The 24297-nt window shown below is 35.0% G+C and overlaps 3 protein-coding genes across 3 annotated transcripts; all 3 read right to left on the bottom strand.

Moving 5' to 3' along the window:
- Positions 1 to 2126: 2126 nt before the first annotated feature.
- On the bottom strand, positions 2127 to 6014 carry LOC147506051 (Peroxisomal membrane 22 kDa (Mpv17/PMP22) family protein). The gene is made up of 7 exons (XM_086558364.1): positions 5737 to 6014; positions 5559 to 5657; positions 5342 to 5443; positions 5073 to 5148; positions 3939 to 4009; positions 3765 to 3850; positions 2127 to 2476 (listed from the first exon to the last, which is right to left on the bottom strand). The coding sequence occupies exons 1-7, from the start codon at positions 5806 to 5808 to the stop codon at positions 2425 to 2427; spliced, it is 558 nt and encodes a 185-aa protein (XP_086414490.1). The 5' UTR covers positions 5809 to 6014; the 3' UTR covers positions 2127 to 2424.
- An 8999-nt stretch (positions 6015 to 15013) lies between these two features.
- LOC147506050 (uncharacterized) lies at positions 15014 to 15715 on the bottom strand. The gene is made up of 2 exons (XM_086605685.1): positions 15565 to 15715; positions 15014 to 15315 (listed from the first exon to the last, which is right to left on the bottom strand). Exons 1-2 carry the CDS (start codon positions 15713 to 15715, stop codon positions 15014 to 15016), a joined length of 453 nt encoding a protein of 150 aa, XP_086461811.1.
- A 1055-nt stretch (positions 15716 to 16770) lies between these two features.
- Positions 16771 to 17358, bottom strand: LOC147506049 (uncharacterized). The gene has a single exon (XM_086605684.1). It carries the CDS (start codon positions 17356 to 17358, stop codon positions 16771 to 16773), a length of 588 nt encoding a protein of 195 aa, XP_086461810.1.
- Positions 17359 to 24297: the final 6939 nt, after the last annotated feature.

Here is a 24297-nt window from a genome sequence, read left to right as displayed (position 1 = left end):
GATTCAAAACAAGGTGAAACCTTCCACCGAAGTTTTTCATCGACTTGTTAACTTCGGACGGGATGTTGGATTCCGTCTCGTGTGTTTTTTTTTTAAAAAAAATGGGTTTTTTTTTCGGACGGGATGTTAGATTCCGTCTCGCATGATTTTTCAACTTTTTTTCGGTTTTTTTAAAATTTCAGACGGGATGTTTCATTCCGTCCGGAGTGTTTTTTCAATTTTTACGTCAAGACGGAATCCAACATCCCGTCCGAGATATTTTTTATCACCTTTGCATTGCACAGCTTCACCTTGTTTTTCACCGGATTAGTGAAAAGAGGGTGAATAAGTAATGAGGTGGCGGTGATAGAGGGGGGGGAAACTATCACCTGCATTGCAAATGCTCTAATAGAGATAAATCAAAAAGAGAAGAACCAAGAGAAAATCAGGAGGAAATTTCTTCACTTAATAATGATACTATGAATCTATGATAGAGTTGCCGTGTTGGCGAAATTGGCAAGGAAACGCTTTATTTATGGTAACAAACTTTTGCATAAACACAACAAATTCGAGGGCCCCTCTTCCTATTCTAATTGAAGTATGGAATTAATTTCTTTCTCATTTGAGAAAAACAGATCCCACACTCAGCACCGAGCTATCAATGAGTTAATTTCTCTTCAATGAACGATGGTTGTACCATTTCCGAACACTTACTTCGAAATTTTTTATTCCGTGGCAGTATGATTGGAATGTCATTCCAAAATTACTTGGGGAACTCATGTGGTCATGCCTAAGTAATTTTGATTTGGCCATCTGGGTTTATTGATCAATAAGAAGCCCCGTTAAGCCCAAAGTAAGGCAATTAGGCAACTAGCAAGTTTTGGCCGTGTTTTGAGGTTGTTGGAACTTGGAAGTATGCAATTTGAAGAATGTAGACAGACCCACGTACCCACTCTTTTGCTCAAGTGGAATTTCTCCAGTTCTTTCCTAACTCCAGAAGATCACATTCGTGTAGATTGACTACATTCTCTATATGGATGCGCGTACGCAAAACTTAAAATCCACTTCACCAGTAATCACAATATTGGTTAATTAGCATTGCTAATTTTTAACGTTTTTCTAAAGAGATGGGATTTTGAGGACATTACAAACACATCAGAACGTTAGAATTATGAGTAACCAATTTCTTCGTTTAACAATTTGTAGATTCAGCAAGGTTAGTTTTATTTACTTTATGGCGCAAGTAATATTTTACGCTATGAGTGGCACTTTGCTTCAACTCTGAAAGAGTTATCTTTCCGGCCTCAGAAGTCAATTCCAAAGGAACAGAGTTTAAAACTTTAAAAGCAATGAGAGTTGCAGATTCCACTCGATGAAATCTATAGGAAAATCAAAAGTTAAGATAATTGTTCTATGGTCTTGTCTTTAGATATCAGATGGAACTTTTCTCAGAGTACGTACGATTTCAGCAACACAAGTTCCAGTCTCCTTTTCTGTAGGGTCAAATCATAAAAGCAATAGCTACTACTGAACTGCGTGAATGAGTACAACATACATCTAACTTGATAGTCCTGTTTCAGTTTGATCATTTACGAACTCAAACCTCCAATCAGGCAAAAACAAAATGTTCAGATGGCCCCTTGGTGATGACTGCTTCACCCGCTTGTAGGGCTGATATTGTCATCTGAATGGCCGTTGTGTTAATTATGTATAGTCATACTTCTACGGTTCTAAACTCTCTGGAGACTAATCAAATGGTGCTTTCAAGTGTTCATCATCAATTGTACCTCTTATTCAACATGTAATTATAATCCTAGGGTGTGGGGTCAACCTCAAGGATGCAGACGACGTTACATATCACTTTCGGTCATAAGAATGCAAAATGATGCATCTAGGGAGCTGAATCAATACGCTCATTTGGCATCCACGGATTTTTTGCTTATGATCTGCTGTTCATAAACGAAAATGGCCTTAAGTTCATAAGCAGAATACCACATCCCAAAATGTAGGCCTTAATATGAATCAAATTTTTGATATGACAGATGTTTTTGCTAATCTTACTTGGTTAACATATTCAGAGAGAATAATCTTACTGTTTTGATAAACAGTACAAGAAATGTCATGCTTGCACACAACAAACCATATACTAAATACTAAACACGGCTTCCATCTATTGATTCAAAGGTGCAGAGTTTAAAGTTTAAACAAATTCATCATCTCCTTCTCCTATCTGGTACAGGGCGTGAGGGTATTACAAGGTGTTGGCTCCATATCCAACAAGGTGTTTCAACTATCAACTAAAAATGAAACTCTAAAATAGATGAAAAGCGCAAAAGCAGAGTAAATCTTTTCTCGTTATTTGAATTGAAAAGGTGAGAAACAAGCTACAAGCCACCGAAACAATAAGACATAAGTGCCAGCTGAATGGTGTTCCAATTTCGTTCCCTAAGCACTTTTGACAGCAATTGTCCGTGCTTTTAAGTTCAGAAATATCCCCCTGAAATGGTAAAAGAACGAGATCAACATTGGTATACATCCAGGCAATTGTCCGGGAATACATATCAAATATGAAACATGCAATGGTCTCTTTAACTAGTTCTTCTTGTCTCTCAGTAAATGAAAATCTCCCTTCGCACTAATCCATTTATTTATCTTCCCGTATACAATTAAGAGACACTCCTTTTTCTTATTTATTGTAATACTTACAAAAAAGTGTGATATTTAAATAGCAAATAGTATCACATTTAGTCATTTAGTGGACCTAAGCCTCCTCCAATAGTTACAAAGCACAAAGGGGCATATCTTGATTGAGTTCGCCATAAACAAAAACGGCCGTTATTAAGACTTTAGATGATAGGAGTGTGGTCATTACTTGGTTATCAACCTCACTCCAAAATCATCGCATGGACGCCAATCCCAATAAAATTTTGTGGAAAATTTGATGAGAATCAAAACCCTAAAACAATTTTACCTTCACTTGAAACTTGACCAGCTAACTTTTGGTAAGTTGTCTGCTATAGGCGCAAGGACAACCTATATTCTTATTCACATTGTCAAGCAAACATCAGCGAAAAACGTTGAGATGCTCTGTCTAGTATTACTTTTCCAGTTGTTTAGGACCCTTGATGTTTTTCTGGGGAAGCCACCAATTGGGTTTTTCTGCTCTTGCCAAATACTTTTTGAACTTCATTTCCCTTTTTCTGCCAATTACAATTACAGGAATCCTTGTTTGGGCCACAGCACTGTGTCTAATTCACGTGGGGTCTGTATCTTACTATCTTCTAAGAGCTAATTCGTTCCTCAAGGAAGACATCCTTTGAGGTGGGATGACCTATGGACAAATTTTTTTTCCGGATCTGGAGAAGCTAGCTGATTCATACAGGCTTTTCAATATCCCTTGGATTAGATCAAGTCCTTGGTTTCTTCTTTCAAGTTCTTGACAACAAAACTTGGGATTAGGGTGCTTAGCTTAGATACAGAATGGGAAAATAGACTTTTAAGACAAGGCGTGTGAAATAATTAGATCAGTGACCACAGATGTGCTTTATACTTGTCTATGTTTCACAGATTAGTATCTATTTATTCTTGTCATTGGCCCTTTCCTGCCAACTGTTATAGTGTTTTCCTTAGTTATTTCAATAAGAAGCCAAATTCACAATCTACTAGTACATAATATACTTTGGTACATACATATACTCTTTGATATTGTGCATGCCCAGATAGAGCAAGGTTCAAAAATAGGATGGACAGATGCAGGACAAGTAGTGAAGCAACTGAATTATTACCAGCAAGAGGCGACAAAGCTGTGGAACACCACACGAAGTTGTAAAGGCATATACTGGTAGTTCACCCAACCAACTATTGGCCAAAACTGCAGTGACAATTAAAAAGTTTTATGAAAGGCCATTCATTAATTTCTCTTGTAAGACGTAAAACAGAAGATAATCACAATTTCAAACCTTCCATGCCGTCAGTTGTATTAAAGGGTAGTCTTTTCGAACTTTAGTCTTAACTAAACTCCAAGGTCTCCCTGCATGACATATGTAAATCATGTTAACCAACTTCTAAACAATAGAAACCACTACTAGGCAGTTATTACATACAGACAGACTGAACTCCAGTCAAAAGCAAACAATATTGATGGTTGAAATATAATGACTACTAAGGGAAAGGTAGAATATAAAGAATGGTCCTGGTCCAACTTCTATTACAGAGAAGTGTTCTCCTTTCAAAATAAGTTACAGTAATGAAAAACCAATCACTTAATGTCATATGGTTCTGACATGCATATCATATCAACTCAACATATTATACAATCTTTAATACATCAGGTTTTCCTTCCAGATTCTATTCCTGGGATTGACTCTCTTCTGAAGTATCATAAAATCAGTTAAATCATGAAGTAATTGCAGTACCAGAAAACCAAGAGCCAAAAAAGAATACAATTAAAGAAAAAGAACTCAATATATGGAATGAACAAGTTCAGCTAGAGATGATTCACTGTCTTAATATAAACATTTTGCAGTCCCAACACCTCCAATATATTTTGTTCATCTATTATCTATGTTTATTTCCCCTCTTCTTCCAAAAGGTATTTTTCAGTTACTTTCCTGGATTCAAAGGTAAGCTCAAGAAGAAAGCATGTTTCACGAGGTACAGAACAGAATCTAGTTGAATGCGTAAGAGAATCCACTAGTATACTTAAACCTTACTGATTTACATGTAAGAGCTCAAAATGCCTGGAAGCAGAAACAATTAATAAATGTTTCAAATAAACCACGACATGAACTGGAAATTGGATTATAATGTTCTCTTCTGATACAGATAACGATAATTTGTAAGGAAAAAGTAAAATTTGTACAATGAATGAGCTACATTTGCTCAATAGATAAAAATGATAGGACGTCCATCCAACATGCTACTTGCAATAGATGGTCAGCGGACAAATAAATACAGAAAATAATTGGAAAATGCATGTAATATAATGGTACTGCATAAAATTGAACAGCGCGATTACTTCATACATTTTTGACAATATGGAAATTTGTAACAAGGAAGCAGAGTCGATACGTTTGGTGGTGAGCAGTACATACCTTCAATTACAAGACCATAGTACATCATGAAAACCAGGTTGTTCCAAGGGGATGAAGTTAGTTGCTCCAACAACACCTAAAATGACATAATTTCAGATTTGTAATTCATTGTCAATCCCCACAACATAGTGAAGAACTAGCTTAACGACTGAAGCCAAATATATGCACCTTTCATGCCTACTCATTTCTTCCTAATGTTAACGACTTACGTAGATATACCGGAAGCTACCCAACCACAACTAAACAAGCATTACACTGAGTATATATACCTTCTTAGCAATAGTTGTATTGTCTTTCTTCCCCTTAAAAATGTAATCCATCACCTTATGAAGGAAGTGACCGAACGGGCCTCCATAGGCAAAGCCATAGAGCTACAAAACAATCAAAAGTTTTCCTTCTTTAAACAACAACATATACATCACAAAGTAACCAAAGAACATTTTAACCACATCCAACAAATTCAACACCCCCACAATCAGAACATACCATAACAAGAAGCAACCTTCTAAGTTGAATTTTTTTTATCCCAGAAATCTTCTGAGCAGTTGCATCACTAAAACCAGCTAAAACTCCTGCTGTAATTGCCTAAAAACCAATACACAAAACAGAAAGCATTTAACTTCTCTTCATAAAGTTTAAAAAAGTAAACTTTAAATAAACTAACTTTTGTTCTAAGAGGGTGTTCTTGCAATTGTTGTAGATAACTTTTCAAGACACCTTTCATTCTCTCAGACATGCTCTTTGCAGGTAAAGGAAGAAGAGCTTCAATAATGATCAAAAAAGAAGACACTTTTTTTTTTTTTTTTTTTTTAAAAGAAAGGAAGGTATCTATCAAACTCGTGGTTGTTAAGGTCAACTGTCAAGAAAACTATTTATACATGGTTTTCTTTTTGGATCCTTTTAAATAGGGTGCCACTTTTTTCCGATTTTTCCGATTTCTAGATCCCAATTTTTGCCGAATTTGGTAATGATTTAAGAGTTCCGATATTCGAAATTCCGATGTCCAAATTTTCTGATTATAATTAATTAGTTATGTTACAAAATTACAAACCAAATGTTGAGTACTTGAGTTATATTTGGTATTGTTGGTTTGGTAATGGCTACTAGACAACAAGTTTACACTTTAGTTTTAGAATTTTCAAGTTATGCGCTTTAGTAATTTAACAGGAAGCAATGTAGCTTAGGACTATAGGTGTTATACATTGTGTTGGTCTAAATGTATATGTATGCAGTATGCATTGTTGAATGAATGTATCAAAAGGTTCAAATTGATTGCTGATTCAATACATTACCAATTTTGAAATGGTTGTCGAATAATGACATTAATATTTAACAGGTTAAAATTGGTTGCTCAAAAAAACAATTTCAATTTTCTGATTATGATTATGATTTTTCTGATTTTTTCCAATTTTTCGAATTTGGAAAAATAATTACCCATCTAAAAAAAATTAGATAAGAATTGGAAAGGATATTACTATCTGGAGAAGAAGAAAAAAAAAAATCGAAAACCCTTGATCCAATCCGAAGTCACCCCTACTTTTAAGACTCATCCCATAAATAGGGTAATTAGATGTAAATCCAAGTTAGTTTTGAAATATTATACATCTCCTATATTGAAGGAATGTTGGACTAGTCAACCTGATTTGACCGCAATTCTATTGGGTAAGTCAAATTTGCAATACAACAACTAATATGATTATATATGAATGGTAATTTGTTTTGTAGTAAAAAAACCTTGCTGGATTAGTTCAAAATGATGTGTATGAGCCAAATATATAAGTAAATTTTGGATAATTTTGTCAAAGGATTGAAAAAGCAGTTTGTGTCTTTGTGATTGAGTTGGAATTAGAAAGGAGTTTAGGTAAGCATTAGACAGGTACGCAACTTGGTTCCCAAAGGGGCAAAATGCTATTTGCGAGATGCAATGAGGGGATGCTAAAATAGTTATGAACTAGATTTTGGACCCGGGCATACGTCCGGGATCTATTAAATATTTTGTGTGTTGAAAAGGCTTTACAAAATGTCTCACACAAATTTTCGAATCAAAATATATTTTTATTGAAAATAAACCGAAATACGTTAATAAGCAGTGATTATGTTGCATAAATACTTGAAAACTAAGGGATCAAATTGAGATAGCCTATTCACTTTGTGGTTTAGGATATTAATCCATAATTTTCAAATAGAATTATCTTAAACTTGATCTAGCTTGTATAATAGTTTTCTTAGATTTATGGTGATTTAGCGGCAAATTTTCGAATCAGAATATATTTTTATTGAAAATAAACCTAAAATACGCGTTAATGAGCAACGATTATGGTGTATAAGTACTTGGAAACTAAGGGATCAAATTGAGATAGCCTATTCACTTTGTGGTTTAGGATATTAATCTGTAATTTTCAAATAAAATTATCTTAAACTCGATCTAGCTTGTATAATAGTTTTCTTAGATTTATGGTGATTTAGTGGCAAATTTTTGAATTAGAATATATTTTTATTGAAAATAAACCGAAATACGTTAATGAGCAGCGATTATGGTGCATAAGTACTTGAAAACTAAGGGATTAAATTGAAATAGTCTCTTAACTTTGTGGTTTAGGATACTAATCCATAATTTTCAAATGGAATTATCTTAAATTTGATCTAGCTTGTATAATAGTTTTATTAGATTTATGGTGATTTAGTGGTAAATCTTACCGCTCAGCTTACGTACTAATGTGTACAAATCACTAAAACAGATTGATTGCTTTCATATCCTCAAAGAATACACTACTCCTGCTGGAAAAGATTTATCACATGAACGCGTCCTATGAACGGGTGCCATTATACTAAATTATTCTAAAAAAATATTAGCAACTATGCATAGCTATGAGATATGAAAATTATATTAATTACTCATTTAAATTTCTTGCACCACTCTCTATAAAAATGAAGCATCAAACCTTGATAAAACTCATCAACTTCTTTTTATTGTTAGGTTTAATAATATAAGTTTTATTGAAGTTTTGTGAGAATGCCCAATGTGGCGAAGATAATATTGAAGCTACTTGAATAGCAAGACATTCCCAATCACAATAAAAAAATTATGATAAACACTACTTAAAATGCAAAACTATATTTGTTGAGACATTTATTCCCCCTACATATAATACAAATATGTTTTAGGATTATTAGTTCAATGCATTTGCATCAAGTTTATGATTTTCCATTAATTACTCTTTGAGGTTAGTTTAATGTAGTACGTTGCATCCAATTTCCAAATTCTCATTAATTATTCTTTGAGGTTAGTTCAATGAAGTTGCATTAAGTTTCTGATTTTCCGTTAATTATTATTTGAGGTTAGTTCAGTGCAATTGCATCCATTTTATGATTTCTTGTTAGTTATTCATTAATGTTAATTCAGTACAGTTGCATCCAGTTTTCGATGTTTCATTAATTAGTATTTGAGATTAGTTCATTACATTTGCATCCAGGTTCCAATCTCCCGTTAATTACACTTTGAGGTTAGTTTAATACATCTGCATCCAGTTTCTGATTTCCCGTTAATTGTTTTTGTAGGTTAGTTCGATAGTTTACAATTTCTATACAGTTTGCATACATGTAAGAGTCTATTTTTATAAACTCACTTTCATTTTGGGTTTATAATTACTCGCAATTACTCATGTGAGAAGGCTAAAAAAGCGGACATTTATGCTTTAAGGTTAGTGCAATGCATTCTGATTTCCAGTTAACTATTTTTTTAGGTTATTTCAATGCATTTGCATTCAATTTCTGATTTTCCGTTAGTTAATCTATGATTTTAGTTTAATGCAGTTGCATCCAGTTTTTGGTTTTCCGTTAATTATTCTTTGAGGTTAGTTTCCGATTTTATGTTAATTGTTCTTTGAGGTTAGTTCAATGCATTTGCATCAAGTTTCTGATTTCCCGATATTATTTTTTGAGGTTAGTTCAATGCAGTTACATCAAATTTATAATTTCCTGTTAATTATTCATTTAGGTTAGTTCATTGTAGTTTTATCCATTTTTCAATGTTTCGTTAATTAGTCTTTGAGATTAGTTCATTGCATTTGGATCCAGTTTCCGATTTCCCGTTAATAACTCTTTAAGGTTAGTTCAATACATCTGCATCTAGTTTCTAATTATTTATATTTTAAGGTTAATTCAATGCAATTATATCCGGTTTCTGATTTCTTGTTAATTATTCTTTAAGATTATTTCAATGCATTTGCATTTAGTTTCCAATTTCCCACCAATTATTCTATGAGGTTAGTTCAATGCAGTTGCATTCGGTTTTTGATTTTCTGTTAATTATTTTTTGAGTTGAGTTCAATGCATTTGCATCTAGTTTTCGGTTTTCCATTAATTATTATCTGAGGTTTGTTTGATGTATTTGCATACCGTTTCCGATTTCCCATTAAATATTTTTCAAAGATTTGCATCTAATTTCTAATTTTCCGTTAGTTATTATCTGACGTTAGTTTAATGCAATTACATTCAGTTTCTGATTTATAGTTAATTACTTTTTGAGTTTAGTTTATTGCAATTGCATAAAGTTTCCGATTTTTCGTTAATTACTCTTTGAGCTCAGTTATGTATTTGAATTCAGTTTCCGATTTTCTTTTAATTATCCAATGTGGTGTGTAATACCAACTTCTAGTGATCCATCTGTAGTGTCCTTACAAATATGACATAAAAAGTAAATTATGTTTGGTTTACTATGTGGGATCATCGAAGATTATCCAGTTCCCAATTTCCCATTAATTATTCTTTAAATTATGCATGACTCACTATGTAAAATCTTCAAAGATTATCTACGAACGGGTATTGTTATATTAATTATTCTGAAAAATATTTACAAATATGCAGAACTATTATATATTAATATTATATTGATCATTCAACCAAATTTCTTATAACATGAAAACCCCACTCTCCATTAAAAAAAAATAACTCACCTTTGATAAAGCCCTTCAACTTTATTTTATTGTTTAATAATAGAAGTTTGATTGAAGTTTTGTGAGATTGCTTAATAAGGTGAAGTTCATATATATTGAAGCTACTTGAATATCTAGGAGTTCTTAATCATACGGAAAGAGATAAGATAAACACCATTTTAAATGTAAAACTATACTTATCGAGACATTCCCACAACATATAACCCAACTATATTTTGATGTTAGTTCAATGCATTTGCATCCAGTTTCTAATTTTCCGTTATTTATATTTTGAGGTTAGTTCAATGCAATTGCATCCAATTTCCAATTCCTGTTATTTATTTTTTGAGATCAGTTCAATGCAGTTGTATCCAGTTTCTGATTTCTCGTTAATTATTATTTTTGATTAGTTCAATACATTTGCATCCAGTTTCCAATTTCCTGTTAATTGTTCTTTGAGGTCAGTTTGATCCATTTGCATCCAGTTTCTGATTTCCCGTTAATTATTCTGTGAGATTAGTTTAATGCATTTGCATCCAATTTCCAATTTCCAGTTTATGATTTCTCATTTATTATTTGATAAAGTTGCATTTGCATCTAGTTTTCGATTTCCTGTTAATTATTGTTTGAGGTTAGTTCAATGAATTTGCATCCAGTTTCCGATTTTCCGTTAATTATTTCTTGAGGTTAGTTGAATGCATTTACATCTAGTTTTTTTTTTTTAGATTAGTTTAGTGCAGTTGCATCCGTTTTCCGATTTTCCGTTAATTATTTTTTAAGATTAGTTCCACGCATTTGCATAATGTTTCCAATTTATAATTAATTTTTCTTCGAGGTTAGTTCAATGCAGTTGCATCCAGTTTCCGATTTTCCGTTAATTTAATCTTTAAGGGTTAGCTCAATGCATTTGCATCCAGTTTCCAATTTTTCGATAATTATTTTTTATGTTAGTTTGAAAGATTTGCATCCAAGTTTTGATTTTCCGTTAATTATTCTTTGAGGTTAGTTTAATGCAGTTGTACCCATATTCCCATTTTCTATTAATTACTTTTTAATATTAGTTTAATGCTTCCATTTGCATCCAGTTTTCAGTTCCCCATTAATTGTTTTTTTAAACTTTAGTTTCATTCAGTATTATATATTTTTTAAAATATTTGTCATTATTGCTTTGCCGTTATTTTTTTTTTCATTTTCTATTATATATTTTGTGATGTTATTTTTTGTATAATTGTTTTTAACTATGTTTTGAGGTCATGTTAAAGATATATTCGAAATAAGTCGGTGTTTTATCATAGACACTAAAATTGTATGATTTGTAATAGGGAATTAGTTTATACAAATCACATATTTTTTAGCAATTTTTTTTATTTGATAAAATATATAAGAATTGGAACACTAAAAGTGTTTGATTTGTAATAGGAAATTACCTTTTACAAATCACCTATTTTTTAACAATTTTTTTTTTTATTTGATCAAATATATAAGAATTAGAAATACACTCAAACTCTCCAAATATAAGAATTATAAATATACTCAACTCTCCAAAGAGGTTCCATGTAAGTGGGACTATAGGTTATTAGAAAATACTATTTTTAATATTATAGTGTCACATAGGAGAGAAAAAAAACTAACTCTCATATTAGAGTGCCACATAGGAGAGAGAAAATCCTCCATTAGAGGTCTCTACTTTAGTATATAGATAGTAGATGGATTTATTTAGAGTTTTAGACTCATAGACCATCATAGATAATGGTTTTGGCTTATCGCTAGAGATCTCTAAAGCACGGACGCACCTCCTAATAGGCTGTGTCCGCGATGGACACGCGTGGGACGTGGACACGAACGCGGCATGGACGCACGTCGGATGCGGTCAACATGGTCAAGACATAGTCAACTAAATCAGACGCAGTCAGGACGCGGTAAACATGGTCATGACGCGGATTTTGACCTAAAAAAATAAAAAATAAATCAAAATAATATTAAAAACTCATTTTTTTCATTAATTAAGACTTATGACATGTTTTTAAAGTTTGATTAGGAAATATTAAACTTAATTTTGTCACTATTTATCTTTAATAGTTTTGAATTTATGAATGGTGATACATTTAATTTAGTTTTCAATGTTTAATTTATACAAAATAAAATTATAAATATTAATTAATTTCTGCGTCCTTTGTCGTGTCCACGTCCTACTTTTTTGAGATATAATGAAGTCAGCTGTCGCGTCGGTGTCATCCGTGTCGATTCAACATAGCCGATTGTAAGAAAATGCTTCCAACGAAACATATTTTTAGAGATTGTAAGAAAATATTTTTTTCTTCCATCTCTCTAAAAAATATTTTCTCTCGATTGCATTGTCGTAATTTTAGGTTGTCTCTCTCTCTCTGGTCTTCTCTCGATTTTGTATGCTCTCTCTCTCTCTCTCTCTTCGATAACCCGACCATCTTATATATTAAGCTTCAAAATATAAAAGATTACAGTTTAGAAAATTTGGTGGAGGCTCTACACCTGAAAATTGTGAGCCTCCCCATTCAAAGTTCTACTAATCAATCCAATTATAGATAAGAGGAAAATGCAAAGAGTTAACAAAATCTCTAATGTTCAAAACAATTGGCATACAGTTCCAGTCTGTAGCTTCTCTAACCTGGGCAATAGTTTCCATCAATGTTGCATGGACACGGACGCGGACACGGACGGACGCGGACGCGGACACGGTGACTCGGCTGTAACTCAAAAAAATAGGACGCGGACGCAAACTGGACGCGGGAATTAAATAATATATGTAATTTTTATTTTTATTTTAATAATTGAACATTACAATTTATAAACTAATTTATATGTATTATAAAATTCATGATTACTCAAAAGTCAAAATAAACATCCACAAAGTTAAACAAACATATTAATGTGTTAATTAGGAGGCAGTCATGAAGGGACAGTTGATGCTCTTGCTAATGAGCAAAAAAGAAGCACTAATTTAATAGAGATCTTGCAAATTGTCGGCTATTAAGTTCAACTTGCTCCATGCAAATCCCTCTCGCCCAATGGAAGGGGCACCGCAAAGTTGTGTGGTCCTCTTGTTCTCAGTGGATGTTATAAAGAAGGGGAAGAAGTATTGGTCCCGAACCTACAAGGTACTACTATCAAACCGTGTACCTCTCACTATTCCTAGTAGATACAAGATACAAATCGGTCCGGTAAAGTTGTTACTAACAACTTTTCCTTTGTGGGCTCTTGGGCTTTTTTCTTTTTTTTTTTTCTTATTTGTTTTCAAAATGTTTTGAATTTTGAGTTTGACCCGCGTCTTGACCTTGGTTTGATCAAGGCCCCAAACGCGTCTTGACTTGCGCCCAATGTCATTGATCGTGTCTTGACCAGATTGACGCGTCGGACACGCGTCCGTCCGAAAGCCGCGTCCGTCAGCGTCGCGTCCGACCGGTCCGGACCTGACCACTCTTTATATATGTCCGGGTGCTTTAGTGGTTTCCATCATTGCATTGTTGTCTCCCAGAAATCTTGCAGCTTGTGGAGAGAGATGATGCAGCAGTTTGCATGCTAATTCTGTTGTAATTAATTTAGCCTCCTGGGCATTGTTGGCTTTGAACTTTGTTAAAGCTGTAGTGAGATTGTTTCCATCAGCATCCTTACTAATCACTCCAGCTGCTCTTCTGAAATTGTTCCTGTCATATGCAGCATTAAAGTGAAAAGAAGGCCATATATCATCATGATTATGTTCTACAGGTGGAGCCATGTATACTTCATTTGCTTGGTCATCTATCTTGAAAGCCTCTAGATGATTACTCCAAGTAATATGAGTATTCTTCCAAATAACATTATGCACTGCAGTATCATTTTCAAACTTAACAAAATTCCTATGTTTCCATAGCTCATATAAGAGAGTAAGGCAGAACAACCCTCTCTTGCTAAGATCTTCATCTGCATTGTCAGCCCAAAGGATAAAAAGCTCAATCCATTGTCTACAAGATAAGAACTCAAAGGAATCAACTCTGATGGAAGCATCAGAGGCATACCAGAAGCATTTAGTCCATTCACAGTTGAAAAAGAGGTGAAGATCATATTCTAGCTCCTTGAAGCAGAAACAACAAGATAGATCTCCTTTAAACCTCCTTGGGGCAAGAAGCTCCCCAGTAGGCAAATAATGCATGTACAATTTTTAGAGAAAATTTTGGAAATTTGCCTCAATCTTCAGATTCCAAATCTTTTTAAGAGTGTAAGGGTTGAAACTAGAGATGTGAGCAATACCAGTTTCATGACATAAGAGGTTATAGACAAATTTAACAGTATATTTGCCTTTCTTGTGTCCTAGCTAGATAAGATGGTCCTGGCTATGATTAGGTATGATGTGTATAAGGCTGATGATATGTTTTATGTAGGTTGGAAACAATTCTCCAATCCTATTTAAATCCTAAGTCAAAGACTCAGGGCAGATGATGTGGTTGACTTTAAGAGAGTGTAAGGTAGTGTCTTGTGGTTTGAAGTCTTGTAGGTTGACAGGTTTGCTGTTAAAAGAAATCCATGGGTCATTAAAAAGATAAATGGAATTACCAGCCCCCACTGAGAAGCAAGAGTTTTCCTGAATAACAGCAAAGTTCTTGCATATTCCCCTCCAATAGTAGGAGCAGTCATATGGCATGTGTTCTGTATCCTTTGTTCTCCACCAATTACAATAGGTGGACTTGAAGAAATTGGACAAGAGAGATTCTTGATTCTGCAGCAGATTCCAACACTGCTTTCCCAGCAAGGCAGAGTTCATAGTTTTAGATTTCCTAAAACCCATATCTCCATGGAATTTAGGAGAGCATAACTTGTCCCAGTTGGCAGTGTGTATGGTTTTGGAAGAATCAGTACCATTCCACCATAAATCTCTTGCAAGTTGGTCCAACTTATTGCATATTTTGATGGGGACATGGTAAGTACTCATAGTATAGGTGGGGATAGCTTGGGCCACTGTTTTAACTAAAACTCCCCTTCCAGCTTGTGATAACCCTAGCTTTCCAACCAGTACGTCATATTTCTCTGAACTTTATCTATCAGAAAAGCAAAATTTTCACTCCTTTTCGCAGAAAGAGCAATAGGGACACCTAGGTACTTCTCATTCTCATTGAAACTCTTTATTCTCCAAAGCTTTTTGATAAAACTTTGTTGCTTGGTATTGACATTTGTGCTGAAGAAAACACTGGATTTGTCCCAGTTTACTGCTTGGCATGATGCCTTGTAGTATCTTTTGATGATGGCCTTCATGGAGCTGGCTTCGTGGAAGGTGGCTTTGCAGAAAACTATGAGATCATCTACATAAAGAAAGTGGGTGAGGGGGATAGACCTAGGTTTAAGCTTGATGCCACTGATATTACCTAAGGTTTCCTATCTAAGAAGCATTCTTAAAAGAGCTTCAGAAGCAAGAATGAAAAGATAGGGGGAGATGGGATCCCCTTGTCTCAACCCTCTGAAGGGATAAATTTTGCTGAGTGGTAAGCCATTGAGGAGCACATTATAAGTGACAGTGGAAAGACATTTCTGGATAAGACTCCTACACTTACACTTTGCAGAAAAACAAAGTTTATCAAGAATAAGATCAATGAAGCTCCATTCCATTCTATCAAAAGCCTTGGCCATGTCTACTTTAATAGCCATCCAACCTTGCTTTTTCTTTTTCATCTTTTTCATGCCATGAAAGATCTCACTGGCCATGCTTGTATTGTCACATATTGATCTGCCTTTAACAAAAGCTGCTTGATGGGGGTGGGAATCAGCTTGTGAAGTAAAGGTTTAAGCCTACATAAAAGGATTTTAGAGATAATCTTGTATATAAAATTACTCAGGCATATAGGTATGAATTTTGAGATGTGCTCAGGATTTGGGATTTTGGGAATGAGGGTTATGAAAGTTTCATTGAGGGTTAAAGGTAAACAACGAAAGTTGAAGAAATCATGAATAGCCTCAGACACCACAGGGGAGATAGTTGGCTAGATGGTTTTGAATAAGACCCTTGGAACCTATCTGGTCCAAGTGCCTTAAGACTTCCAAGGCAATTCACCACTTTCCAAATTTCCTAGGAACTTGGTATGGCAGTAAGGATTGCATTTTCTCTATCAGTTATAGTACTACTGAAAAGATTAAGAATGTCTTGGTCAGGAATGGGATTGTCTGAGGTGAAAATGGAGGTGAAATAATTATTGATAGTCTCCCCTACTTCACCTCTGCCAGATTTCCAAGAATTACTATCATCCCTGATCCTAGTAATATAATATCGTTCTTCCTCTTCTTGAAAACTATTAAGAGTTAGAAGAACATGGTGTTTCTTCCTCCCTCTCTAATCCAATTAAAACTCGACTTATGTTTCCAGAAACTCTTTTCCTTCTCATATAAGTCTTCTAGCACAGCCTTTAAATCCTTGCATTTCAGATAACTGCTTTCAGTGACTTCTAGGGACATACACTTTTCCAAATCCTTCTTAGTTTAACTAATCTTTTGAAAAATGTTTCCAAAAACATCTTTGTTCCATTTGATAAGCATTTCTTATTATTAGTAATGCACCTATTGAAAGAGCATCCAGGTGCATACTCATTGGAAATCCAGGCTTGATCAACAGTGGTTTTGCAAGAGGGATCTTTAAGCCACATCTCATAAAAATGAAAATGTTTCTTGAGTTTTGGTTCAATATGGGCTAGATTAATGATGAGTAAAAGGTGGTCTGAAGATGAATTAACTGTTGTGAGAACAGAATCTTCAAGAAACAAATCAATCTAGTTGGTAGTGGCTAAGGCTCTATCAAGCCTTTCTATGATATGATTTTTAAAGGAGCGATTATTACTCCAAGTGAATTTGGGACCTTTAAAACCTAAGTCAAAGAGCCCTAAGTCATTTATGAATTCATTAAAATCAAGCATGCTTCTATTCATATGACAATGTCCTCCGGATTTCTCCTCAAGTGAGACTATAGCATTGAAATCACCTAATAGAATCCAGGGATCACAAATGTATGGAGCTAGGAGTCTGATTTCATCCCAAACTCTCTTTCTCCTATGTTTCACAGGTTCACCATAAACAAAAGTAAAATACCATGCATCTGGAACATAGAAGTTAGTGACTTTACCTGTAATGTGATTTGTTGTGACTTCAAGAATTTCCACATCTACATTTTCCTTCCATAGAACAACTAAACTGCCTTTGAGACCTTCAGCTGGAACTATACAACTATCCTTAAACTTTAGCTTCTTCATTACTCTCTGCATTTTCTCCTCAGTATATTTTGTTTCAGATAAACATATAATATCTATTTGTTGTTCCTTCACCAGATCCGTTAGATTCCGAATTGAAGCAGTGGAACCCATATCGTGACAATTCCAGCTCATCATTATATTGTTGGTGATGGCTGAGAAGGGTCAGCCATCACAAGAACCCCCAGAGAAGTAGAATCCAAAACCTCCTTGTTCTGTTCAATAACTTGTACTTCGTTATCTGTCTGCTCTATCCCATTAACTGAAGTAGAAGCTTCCAGAATGCACTCTATGTTGCTTTCTACTTCCATGCTTCCAGTTACAAGTGTTGTCAGTATACTTTCTTCAGATAATTCCTTAGTTCCCCACTCACTGTTATACTCCCGTGCTAAGTCATTCACTACAGTGCTTCCATTGTTCTCAGTGGTGTCATCATTAGTCACAATAATTTCATCAGTCATATTATCATCTCCATGTGCCAACTGAAGTGTTCATGTTTCTTCAAAGATCATTCCTTCATACCAGATGATCATATTGTTTTGACCAACTCCTGGAATCATTTGAATTGGAGCAATCAAATGATCAACTACTATAAGATCTGCTATGCCTTGCCCTTGGCTACCTTGAGCCGCATCAGCTTCATCTTCAGCCTGGTGCGCTAGATTATTTCCAGCATAAAGAATAATTTCCTCGCTTACTAGATTGAGGATCTGGGTATATGTTAGAATTGGGATCACTCCATTTCTAGCCCTTGATGCTTGTATTTCTTGTGCCCTACTGATGGATTGGAGCCTTCCAAATTCCTGATATCTATTTTGCCTGAAACGTATGAGCCTCGAGGCTCGATCATATGCTTCATAGCGACCGTTTGGGTGATTTCCTCTGACCATGTCTGGTTTTGCTCGCTTCTTTGGGTTTGAGAGATTAGTAGGGGTGGATGGTAATTTTGAAATGATATGAGAAGAGAATAAAAAAATTTGGGAAGTTGGTTGAGTTTCATTGAGAGAAGGGATTCTAGATAAATCTTCATTTGATTTCCCAGTGCAAAGATCATATCACCGTTTGGATTCCCAATGGAAAAAGATGGTGGTGATTCACGAGCAGTTGCATTTGCATCATGGGCTAAAACATTGCCTTTTTCTGTTAGGCTTAGATAGGAGGGCCCAAAAATAAGGCAAGAAGTAGTTTGGGTTTCTGAGTCCTTTTGTGGATTAGGGTTTAATGGGCTAGGGCCATTACTATTTCCCGTTTGTGATTCTCATATTCTGTATTCCTAGATTCATGTATATAAGCCTCCAATGCATGCACCTATGCACAGGCACTTCAAGATTACTTATTATTCCACATATTTTCCATGTTACCATAAAAAAAACACATATTTTCAATGAAATATCGCTAGTCCCTACTAATTATGGTTGTTCCAGGGAATCTCAAATTTGGAATTCATATTACCAAATGGTTCAAGTAAATGACAGCCTTATCTTTATAAAAAAAAAAATGACAGCCTTATATGTCAGGACGACGCTTAGAGTACTCTCGAACATATTTTAGAAAACAGGGAATTGTATTGATGCTAGCTTGAATTACAAATGAGCCATACATAGGCTTAAATAGACACTACATAGAGATACTTTGAGGAAAGATATACAACGGCACGTACTTGCATCCAAACATCCCCTTATTAAGAAAAGGATTACAAAGGGTGAAGGATTTTTGTTGATCTACAACATCATTTGTCTTTTAAACAAACCTACTCTTGAGTCTCTGATGCAAGAGTATTGTAAGGTACAAACTCAATGGTCCCTCCATCAATAAATTTGAAAATGAAAGACACTTCGAAAATGACAATGACTAGCATAAGAGCATATCTGACATATATGCTTATATGTACATTGATGGGGCATTGGTGCAGGAAAATTTTGTACCCTATTCCAATAACCTGAAACAATTGTAAAGTTCTATTAGTCATTTGTGCAGCAACAAAGCTAGTCATGTTTTGTCTTGCAAGAAGGTTGCATTACTAATCATATAAGCACCAACGTAAACTTAGTGAAACTCACCTCCATTTATACGCGATTTTTGTACGAATATATGCCTTCTTATATACGCAAACTTTATATATATGACTTTTTTAAGGCTTGTGTGTAACAGAGTTCACCTAAAATTTGTTCTAGAATATCTATCTGTACCAAGCCTACAGGCCCCAAACATCATAAATGAAGGGGAGACTAGGGAAATTGCAATCAAAAGACAAATTAGGGACACATAAAACGGTTGAAAGAATGGAGATGAGGGACAAACCTTTTGATGGTCGAATCCCTTGGCTTTCAATTCGTCGTGTTCTTGACACAGAGCACAGAGCGCAAGGTTCACAACATAAATACATGCAAAAATCGTTACATGGTTCGGCTGGTAGATCAAATTTAGCTCGTAAGTGTTTGCAATAAGAGTATGAAAGTATACATTGACACAACATTAAGATCCCATAGGCGAGACTTTGAGTAATCCATGTTGTCCACAAGACAAAAGAATACAAGAAAGCATCAAATGATGACAATCTTTAGTTTTAGTTCATTTATTGTTTAAGCTTGGGTGAAATTAGACCCTAGAAACTCTAAAAATTCATATTATTAGTACTTCTTTATGACATCTCATGGCACAATTCACAGCATAAACTGATATCATTAGTAATTCACAATCACCAAAAAAAAAAAAAACTGATACTATTCAACTTTCAATTACTTACATTTCTTTCCTTCATCCACCATTTCTGCAATTTGGCTGAAGGTAACATATGGCAGACAGCATGTTATGCAGCCTGCAGCATATACGTAAAATACTTGTTCGTTTGAGTTGAAAATAAATAAATAAATATCAATATCAAATGTGAGAAGTGAAAATCAAGTAGCTTACAAGTTCTTATGTCTTGTCTAGGGGTGAACAAGTCGAAAGACCACTTCACTTGGTGAGGAGTGAGGATGAAAATCAAGATTCATGGTTTGCAGGTAACCAGATAAGTTGGTGCCCTCTTATTAACCTGAAAAACATCTCTGCATGTAGGGTGGCTCTGAGGGTAGCCGAGAGAGACGGGTAGCTGGGGTCCCAAATGTTTTGCTCATAACCAGGGCCCTAAATTTAGTGACGACTATTACTACACGTTTTATGTTTTCTCACTGTCGACTAAGAAAACCACTAGTTTGCTCACAAGACAGAAAGTGTACTACACAATGACACTTTCTTATCCTCCAACCTATCAATTCACCTCATTTTAATCAACTCTCTATATGGGTTTTTTGTGAACTCAAAGGTAGGGGGCCTCACATTAAGTGCTCGGCTAAGGCCCTTAAGAACTCAGGGTCGCCCATGTCTGCATGGTACCCTCAGTACATAATTTAAGTACAACCCATTTATTTTTTTGGGTTATTGACATACCAGTTTCTGTTGTAAACAAGAAATTGATAGAAGTGCATTATATATGTGTGCTTAACTAGGGTACCATGTAAAATATGTATACAAGAATACCTTGAATGTTTTTTATTTGAGTGCTTGCTTCCCAAAAGTTACAGTTGCTAGCTTTGTAGGTTGTGCAATATATCCCCTGTTCGTTGCAATATATCCCCTGTTCGTTGATATTAAAAAAAGGGTAAAAAGAATTCTAAAAAGAATCAAAAAAGAAATTGGCATTGAAAGTAGAACCAACCTTTTCGGGTTACGGGAAGTCTTATTGAGTTATTTGGCTTCTACAGACTTAGTTTGAGTAACCGAAGCTGAAGCTTCAATTGTTGCAACAACTTTGCCTCTAGTCATGGGATTTTTACCAGTTGATGTCGAAGCCAGCACTTTAGTTGCTTGTGAGGGTGTTGCCACCTGTGTTGCTGATGCTTGTGAGGGTGTTGCCACCTGAGTTGATGATGCTTGTGAGGATGCTGCCACCTGAGTTGCTGATGCTTGTGAGGGTGCTGCTTGGTTGTCCTTTTTCTTACCTGCAATATATATACAAGTATCAATTTTCAACTAGTTAAACACTTACTCTTTTTAGGTCTTAACTAAGCAAAACTATTTGTTTCTACCTTTTGCCCTGCCATTTTTCTCTGCAGCTAGACCTTTGCAAGTTTTTGCATTATGTCCCTCAACTTTGCATTTACTACATTTTCTCTTCTTCTTGTTCGGTTTCAAACCCTCGTCTTCATCTCTTCTTCAATTCTTTTTAGGTATGTCAATCCCCCTCACATATAGAGGTGGAAACACATATTTCTTTGGATCCTACAAAACAACAAAACCCAATTAGAAAAAAAAATATATACATAAGAAATTTACACAAATGCATAGTAAGTCGATAACAAATTAAACTTACTGGTTTAGGCTAGTCCTTCGGGGCCAGGCATTGGTTTGATGTGACTCATGTATGCTTGTTTGTATGTGAAAACCCAATAATAGGAACTGTAGTACTTTGTCCAATCCAGTCTCATAGGATATATCACTCTTACAGCATGCACACAAACTACTCCAAAGAGTTGCCACCTAACACAACTACATTCATGATCTACTAGGTTCACAGTCAATCTATTTCCATAGAGATCTTTCACACATTGTAAGTCATTGGTAGATTCAACCAAATCATAATGTGGTATGTATTCAATCAATTCTGCAATTCTCTTAACCACCCAAAGTACTAAGCCATTGATATTCCATTCCTTGGCTTTCTCTCTCCTCTTATACAGAATTGACATCAACAAAATGTGGTAACTATCAACCAAAGACACTACTGGCTTATCCCTTATTTCTAGTATCCATGAATTAAACGACTCAGAGAAATTGTTCGAGATATGTTCACACTTTGTAACATGACTAAAGTGTGACCTTGCCCAGGTCTCAACATTCTCTTTCAAAAACCAATCTTTAGCTTGACTACATTCAATTCCCAATTTCTCCATAGCCTTCTCAAATCCAGTCTTCATGTAACACTTTGTTGCACCCCACACAAGCAATTCCAAATGTTGGGCCTTAAATTCCTTTTTGAAATTTTTGTACATATGTCGAGAGCAAAATCTATGCTCATTTCCAGGAAAAACAATTGGCATAGCCTCAACTAGTCATTTTTGTTTATCAGACATGAAAGCTACAACTTGTGGATGATCATTTATCCCATAGTGTTTCATTTTGTCCAAAAACCTTATCTAACTATCCTTAGTCTCAGATCTAGTGATGAATATAGCTATTGGAAACAAGCCATTATTTCCATCCAAGCCAATCATGCTTAAACACTGTCCTCCATACTTCCCTTTTAAGAAACAACCATCTAATCCAATAATTGGTTTACAGGCATTCAGAAAACCATATAATGAAGTAGTGAAGCAAATACATAAGTCCTCAAATTCCAAACTATCTTCATTTCTAGTGTAAGTGGCAAGAGAGCCTGGGTTACTTTGCATTACCTGATCACATATCATTATATCATATGAATTAATATGATCACATAAACTAAGTTGAAGCATATACCTGATCACATAACACAGAAACCAGGTTGTAACTTTCACCATAATCACCATAAATTTGTGTTAAACATTTGATCCTTGCATGCCAAGTAGTCCAGTAGCTGATGGCAACATGGTATTTGTGTCTTACTTCATCTATTATATTATGTGGTGTTGTTGACTTGTAGTGCACCTTCATATGGTCTTCCATTACTCTTGACACCCAATTGGCATCTGTCATACTGTTTTTATGATCTGTATCAGCTGAACATGTGTGAACATTGAATAATGTATTCAACTTCATTGTGAACCCATCATCCTTGTGCCTCCAATAAGCTAACCATGGACATCCTATGCATTTACATAAAGCTCTAATCTTGTAAGACTCATCTTTAATTAAAAATGCTTCAAATCTGTTCCATATACAAATTGTCCTAATGTCATGTCATAGAACAGTAATGGTTGGCCACTCCATACCACGCTTCAACTCAACTACTTCAGTCCTTAGCATCTCCATCTCTGGTTCAAAGTACACATTAGAAGTTTCAACTTCAAAGTGGTAATATTCGTCACCTGGTGGTATCTCAAACTCCCTCTCATCTTCAGATGAGTGTGAGCTGTGGTAACCCTCTTTAGGGTGAAGAATATCAATAGTTGCCTATTTGGTGTTGCCTTTTGCCTTTCCCACTTGAACTGTAGGGTTTGCTGGTACAACCAATGGAACTCTCTCTCTCTCTCTCAAGATCATCATCCAGCTCATCTTCAAAACCAGTCGCCTTAAGTCTAGCCAATTCTGCCCAGAAGTTTTCCTCCTCTTCATCAATGATAACACTTTTTCCCTTGTCTTTCGAAGTCAATTTCTTACCTTTCTAATGCTTTCTCTTAACTTGTTTTGGTTTGGACGCCACCTTCGTAGGGTTTTTTTTTACCTTTCTTCGCATTTCTTTTTATCTCCAAAAGTGTGATATCATCTCCCTCGTCAGCTTGGGATAGTTGAGAAAGTGCATTTGGTACCGGTGTAGAAATTCTAGGAGTCATAACTAAAAAGTCATCAACACCACCGAGATCTAAGTCAGCATATATATACGGCAAAAGCCATCTTTGCTAGGAGCCAACAAACCCCACATTTATAACAGTTCACTATCAGTATTCACATACGCCAATTTACCATTTGTAATGTAAGACAATTGCAAGCCAACACCACTTCTACTAATTTAAGTATGTCTTTTGTGAAATCCATCATGTTCAACTCATCACCATCAACCTCACGCATCATCAGTGAATCCCATATAGATTCGTAATGAGAATGACACACTTCTTTTGCATCAGGCAGTGGTTTAAAGCTTCCCCCAATATAAATAATCAAATCATTTTTGTCAAATAACACCATCCTGCACAAACATGGACAAATACTGTATAAAAGCTTAAAAAATATTTTTTTTTTAAAAGAATGAGACAAATACTGTATAAATCCCTCTCATCATTTTATAACAAAGTAAAAAAGTAGTGAGGTTGACAAAGATTGAAAGAGATTACCTTTAAATCGAATATTAGATATAGTGATGATGTCCACGATGCA

Source organism: Coptis chinensis, chromosome 4, assembly GCF_015680905.1.
Source record: "Coptis chinensis isolate HL-2020 chromosome 4, ASM1568090v1, whole genome shotgun sequence".
NCBI classification, from domain to species: Eukaryota; Viridiplantae; Streptophyta; class Magnoliopsida; order Ranunculales; family Ranunculaceae; genus Coptis; species Coptis chinensis.
Note: the sequence above shows the minus strand (reverse complement) of the source record. Positions and strands in the feature narration are given on the sequence as shown.